This window comes from Oncorhynchus kisutch, unplaced genomic scaffold (assembly GCF_002021735.2).
Source record: "Oncorhynchus kisutch isolate 150728-3 unplaced genomic scaffold, Okis_V2 Okis09a-Okis19a_hom, whole genome shotgun sequence".
Taxonomy (NCBI): domain Eukaryota; kingdom Metazoa; phylum Chordata; class Actinopteri; order Salmoniformes; family Salmonidae; genus Oncorhynchus; species Oncorhynchus kisutch.
In genome coordinates, this window is record NW_022261985.1 from 17,508,206 (window position 1) to 17,527,330 (window position 19,125).

Genomic DNA, 19,125 nt, shown 5'->3' on the forward strand with positions numbered 1-19,125 from the left:
TGGTCGTGCTAGTGTGGGGGTTAACATCAAACTGTGTGTCCTGGTCGTGCTGGTGAGGGGTATAATATCAAGCATCGTGTCCTGGTCGTGCTGGTGTGGGGGTCTAATATCAACCTGTGTCCTGGTCGTGCTGGTGTGGGGGTCTAATATCAACCTGTGTCCTGTCGTGCTGGTGTGGGGGGTTAATATAAACCTGTGTGTCCTGGTCGTGCTGGTGTGTTGGTATAACATCAACCTGTGTGTCCTGGTCCTGCTTGTGTGGGGGTATAACATCAACCTGTGTGTCCTGGTCGTATTGGTGTTGGGTATAACATCAACCTGTGTCCTGGTCGTGCTGGTGTGGGGGTATAACATCAACCTGTTGTTTACAAAGCATGTGACAAATAAAAGTAGACTTGGAAACAGTTCAGTCCCAGGGCCTGTCAGGTGGCTCCCCCTAGTGGCTATACAATATCATGATAGTTGAGGAAGAAGAAGACATGGTAAATAAACCTCCCCCAGTCCGTCTCACACCTCCCCTTCCAGTCTTCTGTCCTCTGGATGAACTCTTTTAAATCACTCACTCTCAGTTTCTCTCAGCACACACACACACTCAGTCTCTCTCAGCACACACACACTCACTCTCTCTCAGCTGACACAGACTACCTCTCACCCGCGGCGCTCACCAGAACAGACAACAACTTTGCTTCATGGCGGCGAGTCTCACCGGAGACAGGATCTAACCGGACGGGCGCGAGCTGCAGAGGGATTCACTATGTACGTTTTTACCGGAGTTGTTTTGCTTTGTGATAAAACAAGAATGTAGTTACGTGAACGATTTTAAGCATGAGCCTACTTGTCCCTCAAAAACAAGTTCATAGAGTAACTGTCTTTTGGTAGATAGGCTACTGCTAGATGAATGACCACAGTCATGTTTGGTAGATAGGCTACTGCTGGATGAATGACCACAGTCATGTTTTGGTAGATAGGCTACTGCTGGATGAATGACCACAGTCATGTTTTGGTAGATAGGCTACTGCTAGATGAATGACCACAGTCATGTTTTGGTAGATAGGCTACTGCTGGATGAATGACCACAGTCATGTTTTGGTAGACAGGCTACTGCTGGATGAATGACCACAGTCATGTTTTGGTAGACAGGCTACTGCTGGATGAATGACCACAGTCATGTTTTGGTAGATAGGCTACTGCTGGATGAATGACCACAGTCATGTTTTGGTAGACAGGCTACTGCTGGATGAATGACCACAGTCATGTTTTGGTAGACAGGCTACTGCTGGATGAATGACCACAGTCATGTTTTGGTAGATAGGCTACTGCTGGATGAATGACCACAGTCATGTTTTGGTAGACAGGCTACTGCTGGATGAATGACCACAGTCATGTTTTGGTAGACAGGCTACTGCTAGATGAATGACCACAGTCATGTTTTGGTAGACAGGCTACTGCTGGATGAATGACCGCAGTCATGTTTTGGTAGACAGGCTACTGCTGGATGAATGACCGCAGTCATGTTTTGGTAGACAGGCTACTGCTGGATGAATGACCGCAGTCATGTTTTGGTAGACAGGCTACTGCTGGATGAATGACCACAGTCATGTTTTGGTAGACAGGCTACTGCTGGATGAATGACCACAGTCATGTTTTGGTAGATAGGCTACTGCTGGATGAATGACCGCAGTCATGTTTGGTAGACAGGCTACTGCTGGATGAATGACCGCAGTCATGTTTTGGTAGACAGGCTACTGCTAGATGAATGACCGCAGTCATGTTTTGGTAGACAGGCTACTGCTGGATGAATGACCGCAGTCATGTTTTGGTAGACAGGCTACTGCTGGATGAATGACCACAGTCATGTTTTGGTAGACAGGCTACTGCTGGATGAATGACCACAGTCATGTTTTGGTAGACAGGCTACTGCTGGATGAATGACCACAGTCATGTTTTGGTAGATAGGCTACTGCTGGATGAATGACCGCAGTCATGTTTTGGTAGACAGGCTACTGCTGGATGAATGACCGCAGTCATGTTTTGGTAGACAGGCTACTGCTAGATGAATGACCACAGTCATGTTTTGGTAGAGAGTTGTTGACAGTTTTTGTCCAAGTTGTAATTGATTATGATAACGATATTGTCGCACAATACATGTTATGAAACTATTGAAATGAATCTTTGAATATATCCTATTGGAATATTACCCAATAACTGCAGCTCAGATGAGATTAAACATGGTGTGGAATAGTTTACTATCAGTCATCTGTAATTTCATAGCCAGTCAGATAAGGGATAACATAATGTACCATTGTCCTGTAGCCAGACAGATAAGGGATAACATACTGTACCATTGTCCTGTAGCCAGACAGATAAGGGATAACATACTGTACCATTGTCCTGTAGCCAGACAGATAAGGGATAAGGGATAACACACTGTTGCCCTGTAGCCAGACAGTTAAGGGATAACATACTGTACCATTGTCCTGTAGCCAGACAGATAAGGGATAAGGGACAACAATGTATCATTGTCCTGTAGCCAGACAGATAAGGGATAACATACTGTACCATTGCCCTGTAGCCAGACAGATAAGGGATAACATAATGTACCATTGTCCTGTAGCCAGACAGATAAGGGATAACATACCGTACCATTGGCCTGTAGCCAGACAGATAAGGGATAACATAATGTACCATTGCCCTGTAGCCAGACAGATAAGGGATAACATACTGTACCATTGTCCTGTAGCCAGACAGATAAGGGATAACATACTGTACCAATTGGCCTGTAGCCAGACAGATAAGGGATAACATAATGTACCATTGCCCTGTAGCCAGACAGATAAGGGATACATAATGTACCATTGCCCTGTAGCCAGACAGATAAGGGATAACATACTGTACCATTGGCCTGTAGCCAGACAGATAAGGGATAAGGGACAACATAATGTACCATTGCCCTGTAGCCAGACAGATAAGGGATAAGGGACAACATACTGTACCATTGCCCTGTAGCCAGACAGATAAGGGATAACATAATGTACCATTGCCCTGTAGCCAGACAGATAAGGGATAACATACTGTACCATTGGCCTGTAGCCAGACAGATAAGGGATAAGGGACAACATAATGTACCATTGCCCTGTAGCCAGACAGATAAGGGATAAGGGACAACATAATGTACCATTGCCCTGTAGCCAGACAGATAAGGGATAACATACTGTACCATTGCCCTGTAGCCAGACAGATAAGGGATAAGGGACAACATAATGTACCATTGCCCTGTAGCCAGACAGATAAGGGATAAGGGACAACATAATGTACCATTGCCCTGTAGCCAGACAGATAAGGGATAACATAATGTACCATTGGCCTGTAGCCAGACAGATAAGGGATAACATACTGCACCATTGCCCTGTAGCCAGACAGATAATGGATAACATACTGTACCATTGTCCTGTAGCCAGTCAGATAAGGGATAACATACTGTACCATTGGCCTGTAGCCAGACAGATAAGGGATAAGGGACAACATAATGTACCATTGCCCTGTAGCCAGACAGATAAGGGATAAGGGACAACATAATGTACCATTGCCCTGTAGCCAGACAGATAAGGGATAACATAATGTACCATTGCCCTGTAGCCAGACAGATAAGGGATAACATACTGTACCATTGGCCTGTAGCCAGACAGATAAGGGATAACATAATGTACCATTGGCCTGTAGCCAGACAGATAAGGGATAACATACTGTACCATTGCCCTGTAGCCAGACAGATAAGGGATAAGGATAACATACTGTACCATTGTTCTGTAGCCAGACAGGGTGGTATGGGAGCGGGGTGGTGGTGGTGGTGGGGGAGCAGAGGGTGGTGGGGGAGCAGGCTGGTTGGGGAGTAGGCGGGTGTGGTGGGGGAGCAGGCAGGTGGTGGGGGGTGGTGGGGGAGCAGGGTGGTGTGGTGAGGGAGTAGGGTGGTGGAGTGGGGGGTGGTGGGGGGGCAGAGTGGTGGGGGGAGCAGGATGGTAGGGGAGCAGGGTGGTAGAGTGGGGGGTGTTGGCGGAGTGGGGGGTGGTGCAACTCAATGTTAGGACGGTGTTCTTAATGTTTTTTCCAGTCAGTGTACATGTGATATCTGTTGTGTTGTCTCTTGTCTTCAAGGTAGGGAAGAGAGGGATATTAGTGGTCCTGATATCTGTTGTGTTGTCTCTTGTCTTCAGGCTAGGGAAGAGAGGGATATTAGTGGTCCTGATATCTGTTGTGTTGTCTCTTGTCTTCAGGCTAGGGAAGAGAGGGATATTAGTGGTCCTGATATCTGTTGTGTTGTCTCTTGTCTTCAGGCTAGGGAAGAGAGGGATATTAGTGGTCCTGATATCTGTTGTGTTGTCTCTTGTCTTCAGGCTAGGGAAGAGAGGGATATTAGTGGTCCTGATATCTGTTGTGTTGTCTCTTGTCTTCAGGCTAGGGAAGAGAGGGATATTAGTGGTCCTGATATCTGTTGTGTTGTCTCTTGTCTTCAGGCTAGGGAAGAGAGGGATATTAGTGGTCCTGATATCTGTTGTGTTGTCTCTTGTCTTCAGGCTAGGGAAGAGAGGGATATTAGTGGTCCTGATATCTGTTGTGTTGTCTCTTGTCTTCAGGCTAGGGAAGAGAGGGATATTAGTGGTCCTGATATCTGTTGTGTTGTCTCTTGTCTTCAGGCTAGGGAAGAGAGGGATATTAGTGGTCCTGATATCTGTTGTGTTGTCTCTTGTCTTCAGGCTAGGGAAGAGAGGGATATTAGTGGTCCTGATATCTGTTGTGTTGTCTCTTGTCTTCAGGCTAGGGAAGAGAGGGATATTAGTGGTCCTGATATCTGTTGTGTTGTCTCTTGTCTTCAGGCTAGGGAAGAGAGGGATATTAGTGGTCCTGATATCTGTTGTGTTGTCTCTTGTCTTCAGGCTAGGGAAGAGAGGGATATTAGTGGTCCTGATATCTGTTGTGTTGTCTCTTGTCTTCAGGCTAGGGAAGAGAGGGATATTAGTGGTCCTGATATCTGTTGTGTTGTCTCTTGTCTTCAGGCTAGGGAAGAGAGGGATATTAGTGGTCCTGCTATCGGTGGCTGTAGGGGTCTACCTCCTCCCCTCACCCATAAACCCTCAGCCTTACATGTAAGTACAGACACACCACACCGGCTCTGATGCTTGTCGGATGTGGCAGGGCTTGCAAACTAATACTCACATCCGTAGCCATGAAGTGCTTTGAAAGGCTGGTCATAGCTCACATCAACACCATCATCCCAGAAACACTAGAGCCACCCTCATTTGCATACCGCCCGACAGATCCACAGATGATGCAATCTCTATTGCACTCCACCCTGCCCTTTCCCACCTGGACAAAAGGAACACCTACATGAGGATGCTATTCATTGACTACAGCTCAGCGTTCAACACCATAGTGCCCTCAAAGCTCATCACTAAGCTAAGGACCCTGGGACTAAACACCTCCCTCTGCAACTGGATCCTGGACTTCCTGACGGGCCACCCCTAGGTGGTAAGGGTAGGTAACAACACATCCGCCACGCTGATCCTCGAACACGGGGGCCCCACAGGGGTGCGTGCTCAGTCCCCTCCTGTACTCCCTGTTCACTCATAACTGCACTGCCAGGCACGACTCCAACACCATCATTCAGTTTGCTGATGACACAACAGTGGTAGGCCTGATCACCGACAACGATGAGACAGACTATAGGGAGGAGGTCAGAGACCTGGCCGTATGGTGCCAGGACAACAACCTCTCCCTCAATGTGATCAAGACAAAGGAGATGATTGTGGACTACAGGAAAAGGAGGACAGAGTACGTCCCCATTCTCATCGACGTGGCTGCAGTGGAGCAAGTTGAGAGCTTCAAGTTTCTAGGTGTCCACATCAACAACAAACTAACATGGTCCAAACACACCAAGACAGTCGTGAAGAGGGCACGACAAAACTTATTCCCCCTCAGGAAACTGAAAAGATTTTGCATGGGTCCTGAGATCCTCAAAAGGTTCTACAGCTGCACCATCGAGAGTTGCATCATCGCCAGACTTGCTATTCTGGTACCGCTTGCCGTGCGGTAGCAGAGAGAACAGTCTGTGACTAGGGTGACTGGTTGCATCACCGCCTGGTAATGCAACTGCTCAGCCTCCGACCACAAGGCACTACAGAGGGTAGTGCGTACGACCTAGTACATCACTGGGGCCAAGCTTCTTGCTTGCCAGGACCTCTATACCAGGCGGTGTCAGAGGAAGGCCCTAAAAATGGTCAAAGGCCCCTGCCACCCTAGTCACAGACTGTTCTCTCTGCCTCCAAGCGGTACCAGAATAGCAAGTCTGGATCCAAAAGGCTCCTTAACAGCTTCTACCTCCAAGCCATCAGACTGCTGAACAGCTTCTACCACCAAGCCATCAGACTGCTGAACAGCTTCTACCACCAAGCCATCAGACTGCTGAACAGCTTCTACCACCAAGCCATCAGACTGCTGAACAGCTTCTACCACCAAGCCATCAGACTGCTGAACAGCTTCTACCTCCAAGCCATCAGACTGCTGAACAGCTTCTACCTCCAAGCCATCAGACTGCTGAACAGCTTCTACCACCAAGCCATCAGACTGCTGAACAGCTTCTACCCCCCAAGCCATCAGACTGCTGAACAGCTTCTACACCCCCCCAAGCCATCAGACTGCTGAACAGCTTCTACCTCCAAGCCATCAGACTGCTGAACAGCTTCTACACCCCCCCCAAGCCATCAGACTGCTGAACAGCTTCTACCACCAAGCCATCAGACTGCTGAACAGCTTCTACCTCCAAGCCATCAGACTGCTGAACAGCTTCTACCACCAAGCCATCAGACTGCTGAACAGCTTCTACCACCAAGCCATCAGACTGCTGAACAGCTTCTACCACCAAGCCATCAGACTGCTGAACAGCTTCTACCTCCAAGCCATCAGACTGCTGAACAGCTTCTACCACCAAGCCATCAGACTGCTGAACAGCTTCTACCACCAAGCCATCAGACTGCTGAACAGCTTCTACCACCAAGCCATCAGACTGCTGAACAGCTTCTACCACCAAGCCATCAGACTGCTGAACAGCTTCTACATCCAAGCCATCAGACTGCTGAACAGCTTCTACCTCCAAGCCATTAGACTGCTGAACAGCTTCTACCCCCAAGCCAATCAGACTGCTGAACAGCTTCTACCACCAAGCCATCAGACTGCTGAACAGCTTCTACCACCAAGCCATCAGACTGCTGAACAGCTTCTACCACCAAGCCATCAGACTGCTGAACAGCTTCTACCCCCAAGCCAATCAGACTGCTGAACAGCTTCTACCTCCAAGCCATCAGACTGCTGAACAGCTTCTACCTCCAAGCCATCAGACTGCTGAACAGCTTCTACCACCAAGCCAATCAGACTGCTGAACAGCTTCTACCTCCAAGCCATCAGACTGCTGAACAGCTTCTACCTCCAAGCCATCAGACTGCTGAACAGCTTCTACCCCCAAGCCATCAGACTGCTGAACAGCTTCTACCTCCAAGCCATCAGACTGCTGAACAGCTTCTACCCCCAAGCCATCAGACTGCTGAACAGCTTCTACCCCAAGCCATCAGACTGCTGAACAGCTTCTACCCCCAAGCCATCAGACTGCTGAACAGCTTCTACCACCAAGCCATCAGACTGCTGAACAGCTTCTACCTCCAAGCCATCAGACTGCTGAACAGCTTCTACCTCCAAGCCATCAGACTGCTGAACAGCTTCTACCTCCAAGCCATCAGACTGCTGAACAGCTTCTACCACCAAGCCATCAGACTGCTGAACAGCTTCTACCTCCAAGCCATCAGACTGCTGAACAGCTTCTACCACCAAGCCATCAGACTGCTGAACAGCTTCTACCTCCAAGCCATCAGACTGCTGAACAGCTTTCTACCTCCAAGCCATCAGACTGCTGAACAGCTTCTACCTCCAAGCCATCAGACTGCTGAACAGCTTCTACCCCCAAGCCATCAGACTGCTGAACAGCTTCTACCCCCAAGCCATTAGACTGCTGAACAGCTTCTACCTCCAAGCCAATCAGACTGCTGAACAGCTTCTACCCCCAAGCCATCAGACTGCTGAACAGCTTCTACCACCAAGCCATCAGACTGCTGAACAGCTTCTACCACCAAGCCATCAGACTGCTGAACAGCTTCTACCACCAAGCCAATCAGACTGCTGAACAGCTTCTACCTCCAAGCCATCAGACTGCTGAACAGCTTCTACCACCAAGCCATCAGACTGCTGAACAGCTTCTACCACCAAGCCAATCAGACTGCTGAACAGCTTCTACCTCCAAGCCATCAGACTGCTGAACAGCTTCTACCTCCAAGCCATCAGACTGCTGAACAGCTTCTACCCCCAAGCCATCAGACTGCTGAACAGCTTCTACCACCAAGCCATCAGACTGCTGAACAGCTTCTACCCCCAAGCCATCAGACTGCTGAACAGCTTCTACCACCAAGCCATCAGACTGCTGAACAGCTTCTACCTCCAAGCCATCAGACTGCTGAACAGCTTCTACCTCCAAGCCATTAGACTGCTGAACAGCTTCTAAACCGCTAATCAGACTGCTGAACAGCTTCTACCCCAAGCCATCAGACTGCTGAACAGCTTCTACCACCAAGCCATCAGACTGCTGAACAGCTTCTACCTCCAAGCCATCAGACTGCTGAACAGCTTCTACCTCCAAGCCATCAGACTGCTGAACAGCTTCTACCTCCAAGCCATCAGACTGCTGAACAGCTTCTACCTCCAAGCCATCAGACTGCTGAACAGCTTCTACCTCCAAGCCATCAGACTGCTGAACAGCTTCTACACCCCCCCCAAGCCATCAGACTGCTGAACAGCTTCTAAACGCCAAGCCATCAGACTGCTGAACAGCTTCTACCTCCAAGCCATCAGACTGCTGAACAGCTTCTACCTCCAAGCCATCAGACTGCTGAACAGCTTCTACCTCCAAGCCATCAGACTGCTGAACAGCTTCTACCACCAAGCCATCAGACTGCTGAACAGCTTCTACCACCAAGCCATCAGACTGCTGAACAGCTTCTACCAGGGATAACATACTGTACCATTGGCCTGTTACGCTGTTGCTACTTGCTGTTTATTATCTATGCATAGTCACATGTACATATTACCTCCACTAACCTGTACCCCCACACATTGACTCGGTACAGGTACCCCCTGTATATAGCCTCATTACTAACCTGTACCCCCACACATTGACTCGGTACAGGTACCCCCTGTATATAGCCTCATTACTAACCTGTACCCCCACACATTGACTCGGTACAGGTACCCCCTGTATATAGCCTCATTACTAACCTGTACCCCCACACATTGACTCGGTACAGGTACCCCCTGTATATAGCCTCATTACTAACCTGTACCTCCACACATTGACTCGGTACAGGTACCCCCTGTATATAGCCTCATTACTAACCTGTACCCCCACACATTGACTCAGTACAGGTACCCCCTGTATATAGCCTCATTACTAACCTGTACCCCCACACATTGACTCGGTACAGGTACCCCCTGTATATAGCCTCATTACTAACCTGTACCCCCACACATGGACTCGGTACAGGTACCACCTGTATATAGCCTCATTACTAACCTGTACCCCCACACATTGACTCGGTACAGGTACCACCTGTATATAGCCTCGTTATTTTATTGTGTAGGGGGTTAAGGGTTATTGGAGTTGAAGGGTTGTGTTTTGAGACAGGTTGGTGTTATCAGAGGGAAACAGTTTAGGGGTTAAGGGTTAAAGGTTATTGTCTGTCAGTTTAGGGGGTAAAGGTTATTGTCTGTCAGTTTAGGGGGTAAAGGTTATTGTCTGTCAGTTTAGGGGTTAAAGGTTATTGTCTGTCAGTTTAGGGGGTAAAGGTTTTTGTCTGTCAGTTTAGGGGTTAAAGGTTATTGTCTGTTAGTTTAGGGGTTAAAGGTTATTGTCTGTCAGTTTAGGGGTTAAAGGGTTAAAGGTTATTGTCTGTCAGATTCAAGGGACCCCCCTCCGCTCCTGGAGGGCCCGCTGGCTGTCAACACCAGACTACAGAACGGACGCAGGCTGTTCACTGGACAACTACATGGACCAGAATCCTTCACTGCGGACCAGGAGGGTAAGAACTCGTCTGTCTGTCTTTCATTCAACGTTTTAATTTAATCCTGTCTGTTGGTCTTTCATCCGCCTCCTCAGTGTTTATATGACCTTTGACTGGAAATACCTTTTTAGAACTCTGTGGCCTGTCTGACCCCTGACCTCTAACCTCTGGTGTCTCCTAGGTAACGTGTACACAGGGACGGTGGATGGGAAGCTGTGGAGGATCCATCAGGAGACTCTAACCCTCATCACCCACATGGGGCAGGACTTACAGGAGTGTGGTCAGTAACTAACTAACTAACTACCCAACCCTGATGCTAACTAACTAACCAACCCTAACGCTAACTAACCCTAACTCATCACCCACGTGGGACAGGACTTACAGGAGTGTGGTCAGTAACTAACTAACTAACCCTAACTCATCACCCACGTGGGACAGGACTTACAGGAGTGTGGTCAGTAACTAACTAACCAACCCTAACGCTAACTAACGCTAACTCATCACCCACGCAGGACAGGACTTACAGGAGTGTGGTCAGTAACTAACCCTAATGCTAACTCATCACCCACGTGGGACAGGACTTACAGGAGTGTGGTCAGTAACTAACTAACTAACCAACCCTAACGCTAACTCATCACCCATGTGGGACAGGACATACAGGAGTGTGGTCAGTAACTAACTAACCCTACTGTATTACCTCACGCTGAGCAGCACTCCCCCTACTGTATTACCTCATGCTGAGCAGCACTCCCCCTACTGTATTACCTCATGATGAGCAGCACTCCCCCTACTGTATTACCTCCATTACCTCACGCTGAGCAGTACTCAGCCTACTGTATTACCTCACGCTGCACCTCCCCCGACTGTATTACCTCACACTGAGCAGCACTCCCCTACTGTATAACCTCAAGCTGAGCAGCACTCCCCCTACTGTATTACCTCAGCACTCCCCCTACTGTATTACCTCACGTTGAGCAGCACTCCCCCTACTGTATTACCTCACGCTGAGCAGCACTCCCCCTACTGTATTACCTCAGCACTCCCTCTACTGTATTACCTCAGCACTTCCCCTCTACTGTATTACCTCATGCTGAGCAGCACTCCCCCTACTGTATTACTCCCCCCTACTGTATTACCTCACCACCCCTACTGTATTACCTCACGCTGAGCAGCACTCACCCCTACTGTATTACCTCACGCTGAGCAGCACTCCCCCTACTGTATTACCTCATGCTGAGCAGCACTCCCCCTACTGTATTACCTCACACTGAGCAGCACTCCCCCTACTGTATTACCTCCATTACCTCACGCTGAGCAGCACCCCCCCTACTGTATTACCTCATGCTGAGCAGCACTCCCTCTACTGTATTACCTCACGCTGAGCAGCACCCCCCCTACTGTATTATCTCACGCTGCACCTCCCCCGACTGTATTACCTCACACTGAGCAGCACTCCCCTACTGTATAACCTCAAGCTGAGCAGCACTCCCCCTACTGTATTACCTCAGCACTCCCCCTACTGTATTACCTCACGTTGAGCAGCACTCCCCCTACTGTATTACCTCACGCTGAGCAGCACTCCCCCTACTGTATTACCTCAGCACTCCCTCTACTGTATTACCTCAGCACTCCCTCTACTGTATTACCTCTGCACTCCCCTCTACTGTATTACCTCACGCTGAGCAGCACTCCCCCTACTGTATTACCTCAGCACTCCCTCTACTGTATTACCTCAGCACTCCCCTCTACTGTATTACCTCATGCTGAGCAGCACTCCCCCTACTGTATTACTCCCCCCTACTGTATTACCTCACGCTGAGCAGCACTCCCCCTACTGTATTACCTCACGCTGAGCAGCACTCCCCCTAATGTATTACCTCCATTACCTCACGCTGAGCAGCACCCCCCCCTACTGTATTACCTCATGCTGAGCAGCACTCCCCCTACTGTATTACCTCACGCTGAGCAGCACTCCCCTCTACTGTATTACCTCATGCTGAGCAGCACCCCCCCTACTGTATTACCTCATGCTGAGCAGCACTCCCCCTACTGTATTACCTCACGCTGAGCAGCACTCCCCTCTACTGTATTACCTCATGCTGAGCAGCACTCCCCCTACTGTATTACCTCACGCTGAGCAGCACTCCCCCTACTGTATTACCTCACGCTGAGCAGCACTCCCCATACTGTATAACCTCAAGCTGAGCAGCACTCCCCCTACTGTATTACCTCACGCTGAGCAGCACTCCCCCTACTGTATTACCTCACGCTGAGCAGCACTCCCTCTACTGTATTACCTCACGCTGAGCAGCACTCCCCCTACTGTATTACCTCATGCTGAGCAGCACTCCCTCTACTGTATTACCTCACGCTGAGCAGCACTCCCCTACTGTATTACCTCAGCACTCCCCCCTACTGTATTACCTCACTCTGAGCAGCACCTCCCCTACTGTATTACCTCACGCTGAGCAGCACTCCCCCTACTGTATTACCTCACGCTGAGCAGCACTCCCCCTACTGTATTACCTCACGCTGAGCAGCACTCCCCCCTACTGTATTACCTGACGCTGAGCACCACTCCCCCCTACTGTATTACCTCACGCTGAGCAGCACTCCCCTACTGTATTACCTCACGCTGAGCAGCACTCCCCCTACTGTATACCTCACGCTGAGAACCGCTCCCCCTACTGTATTACCTCAGCACTCCCCCTACTGTATTACCTCAGCACTCCCCCTACTGTATTACCTCACGCTGAGCAGCACCCCCTCTACTGTATTACCTCAGCACTCCCCCTACTGTATTACCTCCATTACCTCACGCTTAGCAGCACTCCCTCTACTGTATTACCTCACGCTGAGCAGCACTCCCCCTACTGTATTACCTCACGCTGAGCAGCACTCCCCCTACTGTATTACCTCCATTACCTCACGCTGAGCAGCACTCCCTCTACTCTATTACCTCACGCTGAGCAGCACTCCCTCTACTGTATTACCTCACGCTGAGCAGCACTCCCTCTACTGTATTACCTCACGCTGAGCAGCACTCCCCTACTGTATTACCTCACGCTGAGCAGCACTCCCCCTACTGTATTACCTCACGCTGAGCAGCACTCCCTCTACTGTATTACCTCACGCTGAGCAGCACTCCCATCTACTGTATTACCTCACGCTGAGCAGCACTCCCCCTACTGTATTACCTCACGCTGAGCGCACCCCTTCTACTGTATTACCTCCATTACCTCACGCTGAGCAGCACTCCCTCTACTGTATTACCTCACGCTGAGCAGCACTCCCCTCTACTGTATTACCTCACGCTGAGCAGCACTCCCTCTACTGTATTACTCCTCACGCTGAGCAGCACTCCCCCTACTGTATTACCTCACGCTGAGCAGCACTCCCCCCTACTGTATTACCTCAGCACTCCCCCTACTGTATTACCTCACGCTGAGCAGCACTCCCTATACTGTAGTACCGTCACGCTGAGCAGCACTCCCCCTACTGTATTACCTCACCGCACGCTGAGCAGCACTCCCCCTACTGTATTACCTCACGCTTAGCAGCACTCCCCCTACTGTATTACCTCACGCTGAGCAGCACTCCCCCCTACTGTATTACCTCACGCTGAGCAGCACTCCCTCTACTGTATTACCTCACGCTGAGAACCGCTCCCCCTACTGTATTACCTCACGCTGAGCAGCACTCCCCCTACTGTATTACCTCACGCTGAGCAGCACTCCCCCTCTACTGTATTACCTCACGCTGAGCAGCACTCCCCCTACTGTATTACCTGACGCTGAGCATCACTCCCCCTACTGTATTACCTCACGGCTGAGCAGCACTCCCCCCTACTGTATTACCTCACGCTGAGCAGCACTCCCCCTACTGTATTACCTCATGCTGAGCAGCACTCCCTCTACTGTATTACCTCACGCTGAGCACCAGTCCCCCTACTGTATTACCATCCACTGAGCAGCACTCCCCTACTGTATTACCTCCATTACCATCACGCTGAAGCAGCACCCCCCCCTACTGTATTACCTTCATGCTGAGCAGCACCCCCCCTACTGTATTACCTCATGCTGAGCAGCACTCCCCCTACTGTATTACCTCACGCTGAGCAGCACTCCCCTCTACTGTATTACCTCATGCTGAGCAGCACTCCCCCTACTGTATTACCTCACGCTGAGCAGCACTCCCCTACTGTATTACCTCACGCTGAGCAGCACTCCCCATACTGTATACCTCAAGCTGAGCAGCACTCCCCCCTACTGTATTACCTTCACGCTGAGCAGCACTCCCCCTACTGTATTACCTCCACTGTCTGAGCAGCACTCCCTCTACTGTATACCTCACGCTGAGCAGCACTCCCCCTACTGTATTACCTCACGCTGAGCAGCACTCCCTCTACTGTATTACCTCACGCTGAGCAGCACTCCCCTACTGTATTACCTCAGCACTCCCCCTACTGTATTACCTCACTCTGAGCAGCACCTCCCCTACTGTATTACCTCACGCTGAGGCAGCACTCCCCCTACTGTATTACCTCACGCTGAGCAGCATCCTCCCCCTACTGTATTACCTCACGCTGAGCAAGCACTCCCCCCTACTGTATTACCTTGACGCTGAGCCACCCACTCCCCCTACTGTATTAACCTCACGCTGAGCAAGCACCTCCCCCCTACTGTATTACCTCACGCTGATTAGCAGCACTCCCTCCTACTGTATACACTCACGCTGAGATACCGCTACCCCCGCCTTACTGTATTACCTCAGCACTCCCCCCTACTGTATTACCTCAGCATCCCCCCTACTGTATTACCTCCACGCTGAGCAAGACACCCCCCTCTACTGTATTTACCTCAGCCACTCACCCTACTGTATTACCCTCCATTACCTTCACGCTTAGCAGCACTCCCTCTACTGTATACCTCACGCTGACAGCATCCCCTACTGTTTACCTCCGGCTGAGCAGCACTCCCCCTACTGTATTACCTCACGCTGAGCAGCACTCCCCCTACTGTATTACCTCCATTACCTCACGCTGAGCAGCACTCCCTCTACTCTATTACCTCACGCTGAGCAGCACTCCCTCTACTGTATTACCTCACGCTGAGCAGCACTCCCTCTACTGTATTACCTCACGCTGAGCAGCACTCCCCCTACTGTATTACCTCACGCTGAGCAGCACTCCCCCTACTGTATTACCTCACGCTGAGCAGCACTCCCTCTACTGTATTACCTCACGCTGAGCAGCACTCCCTCTACTGTATTACCTCACGCTGAGCAGCACTCCCCCTACTGTATTACCTCACGCTGAGCAGCACCCCTTCTACTGTATTACCTCCATTACCTCACGCTGAGCAGCACTCCCTCTACTGTATTACCTCACGCTGAGCAGCACTCCCCTCTACTGTATTACCTCACGCTGAGCAGCACTCCCTCTACTGTATTACCTCACGCTGAGCAGCACTCCCCCTACTGTATTACCTCACGCTGAGCAGCACTCCCCTACTGTATTACCTCAGCACTCCCCCTACTGTATTACCTCACGCTGAGCAGCACTCCCTCTACTGTATTACCTCACGCTGAGCAGCACTCCCCCTACTGTATTACCTCACGCTGAGCAGCACTCCCCCTACTGTATTACCTCACGCTGAGCAGCACTCCCCCTACTGTATTACCTCACGCTGAGCAGCACTCCCCCTACTGTATTACCTCACGCTGAGCAGCACTCCCCCCTACTGTATTACCTCACGCTGAGCAGCACTCCCCCTACTGTATTACCTCACGCTGAGCAGCACTCCCCATACTGTATTACCTCAAGCTGAGCAGCACTCCCCCTACTGTATTACCTCAGCACTCCCCCTACTGTATTACCTCACGCTGAGCAGCACCCCCTCTACTGTATTACCTCAGCACTCCCCTACTGTATTACCTCCATTACCTCACGCTTAGCAGCACTCCCTCTACTGTATTACCTCACGCTGAGCAGCACTCCCCCTACTGTATTACCTCACGCTGAGCAGCACTCCCCCTACTGTATTACCTCCATTACCTCACGCTGAGCAGCACTCCCTCTACTCTATTACCTCACGCTGAGCAGCACTCCCTCTACTGTATTACCTCACGCTGAGCAGCACTCCCTCTACTGTATTACCTCACGCTGAGCAGCACTCCCCCTACTGTATTACCTCACGCTGAGCAGCACTCCCCCTACTGTATTACCTCACGCTGAGCAGCACTCCCTCTACTGTATTACCTCACGCTGAGCAGCACTCCCTCTACTGTATTACCTCACGCTGAGCAGCACTCCCCCTACTGTATTACCTCACGCTGAGCAGCACCCCTTCTACTGTATTACCTCCATTACCTCACGCTGAGCAGCACTCCCTCTACTGTATTACCTCACGCTGAGCAGCACTCCCCTCTACTGTATTACCTCACGCTGAGCAGCACTCCCTCTACTGTATTACCTCACGCTGAGCAGCACTCCCCCTACTGTATTACCTCACGCTGAGCAGCACTCCCCCTACTGTATTACCTCAGCACTCCCCCTACTGTATTACCTCACGCTGAGCAGCACTCCCTCTACTGTATTACCTCACGCTGAGCAGCACTCCCCCTACTGTATTACCTCACGCTGAGCAGCACTCCCCCTACTGTATTACCTCACGCTGAGCAGCACTCCCCCTACTGTATTACCTCACGCTGAGCAGCACTCCCCCTACTGTATTACCTCACGCTGAGCAGCACTCCCCCCTACTGTATTACCTCACGCTGAGCAGCACTCCCCCTACTGTATTACCTCACGCTGAGCAGCACTCCCCCTACTGTATTACCTCACGCTGAGCAGCACTCCCCCCTACTGTATTACCTCAGCACTCCCCCTACTGTATTACCTCACGCTGAGCAGCACTCCCCCTACTGTATTACCTCAGCACTCCCCCTACTGTATTACCTCCATTACCTCACGCTTAGCAGCACTCCCTCTACTGTATTACCTCACGCTGAGCAGCACTCCCCCCTACTGTATTACCTCACGCTGAGCAGCACTCCCCCTACTGTATTACCTCCATTACCTCACGCTGAGCGGCACTCCCTCTACTCTATTACTCACGCTGAGCAGCACTCCTCTACTGTATTACCTCACGCTGAGCAGCACTCCTCTACTGTATTAACTCACGCTGAGCAGCACTCCCCTACTGTATTACCTCACGCTGAGCAGCAACTCCCCCTACTGTATTACCTCACGCTGAGCAGCAACTCCCTCTACTGTATTACCTCACGCTGAGCAGCATCCCCTCTACTGTATTACCCACGCTGAGCAGCACTCCCCCTACTGTATTACCTCACGCTGAGCAGCACCCCTTCTACTGTATTACCTCCATTACCTCACGCTGAGCAGCACTCCCTCTACTGTATTACCTCACGCTGAGCAGCACTCCCCTCTACTTTATTACCTCACGCTGAGCAGCACTCCCTCTACTGGTATTACCTCACGCTGAGCAGCACTCCCCCTACTGTATTACCTCACGCTGAGCAGCACCCCCCCTACTGTATTACCTCAGCACTCCCCCTACTGTATTACCTCACACTGAGCAGCACTCCCTCTACTGTATTACCTCAACGCTGAGCACACTCCCCCTACTGTATTACCTCACGCTGAGCAGCACTCCCTACTGTATTACCTCACGCTGAGCAGCACTCCCCCTTACTGTAATACCTCACGCTGAGCAGCACTCCCCCCTACTGTATTACCTCACGCTGAGCAGCACTCCCCCCTACTGTATTACCTCACGCTGAGCAGCACTCCCTCTACTGTATTACCTGACGCTGAGCAGGCACTCCCCCTACTGTATTACCTCACGCTGGAGCAGCACTCCCCCCCACTGTATTACCTGACGCTGAGTAGCACTCCCTCTACTGTATTACCTCACGCTGAGCAGCACTCCCCCTACTGTATTACCTCACGCTGAGCAGCACTCCCCCCCCCTACTGTATTACCTCACGCTGAGAACCGCTTCCCCCTACTGTATTACCTCACGCTGAGCAGCACTCCCCTACTGTATTACCTCATGCTGAGCAGCACTCCCCCTCTACTGTATTACCTCACGCTGAGCAGCACTCCCCCTACTGTATTACCTGACGCTGAGCATCACTCCCCCTACTGTATTACCTCACGCTGAGCAGCACTCCCCCCCTACTGTATTACCTCACGCTGAGCAGCACTCCCCCTACTGTATTACCTCATGCTGAGCAGCACTCCCTCTACTGTATTACCTCACGCTGAGCACCAGTCCCCCTACTGTATTACCTCACACTGAGCAGCACTCCCCCTACTGTATTACCTCCATTACCTCACGCTGAGCAGCACCCCCCCTACTGTATTACCTCATGCTGAGCAAGCACCCCCCCTACTCTATTACCTCATGCTGAGCAGCACTCCCCTACTGTATTACCTCACGCTGAGCAGCACTCCCCTCTACTGTATTACCTCATGCTGAGGCAGCACTCCCCCTACTGTATTACCTCACGCTGACAGCACTCCCCCTACTGTATACCTCACGCTGAGCAGCACTCCCCATACTGTATAACCTCAAGCTGAGCAGCACTCCCCCTACTGTATTACCTCACGCTGAGCAGCACTCCCCCTACTGTATTACCTCACGCTGAGCAGCACTCCCTCTACTGTATTACCTCAACGCTGAGCAGCACTCCCCCTACTGTATTACCTCAACGCTGAGCAGCACTCCCTCTACTGTATTACCTCACGCTGAGCAGCACTCCCCTACTGTATTACCTCAGCACTCCCCCTACTGTATTACCTCACTCCTGAGCAGCACCTCCCCTACTGTATTACCTCACGCTGAGCAGCACTCCCCTACTGTATTACCTCACGCTGAGCAGCACTCACCCTACTGTATACCTCAGCCTGAGCAGCACTCCCCCCTATGTATTACCTGACGCTGAGCAA

General features: G+C 50.9%; 1 protein-coding gene across 1 annotated transcript in view; it reads left to right on the plus strand.

Moving 5' to 3' along the window:
* Nucleotides 1–554: 554 nt before the first annotated feature.
* LOC116360509 (adipocyte plasma membrane-associated protein) overlaps nucleotides 555–19,125 on the plus strand; it is a 47,931-nt gene continuing 29,360 nt past the window's right edge. Inside the window, exons 1-5 of the mRNA XM_031815185.1 lie at nucleotides 555–756; nucleotides 5,052–5,141; nucleotides 5,875–5,880; nucleotides 10,054–10,169; nucleotides 10,333–10,431. Of these exons, the coding sequence (XP_031671045.1) occupies nucleotides 755–756; nucleotides 5,052–5,141; nucleotides 5,875–5,880; nucleotides 10,054–10,169; nucleotides 10,333–10,431 (313 nt within the window). The 5' untranslated portion in view covers nucleotides 555–754. The remainder of the gene's footprint in view (nucleotides 757–5,051; nucleotides 5,142–5,874; nucleotides 5,881–10,053; nucleotides 10,170–10,332; nucleotides 10,432–19,125) is intronic.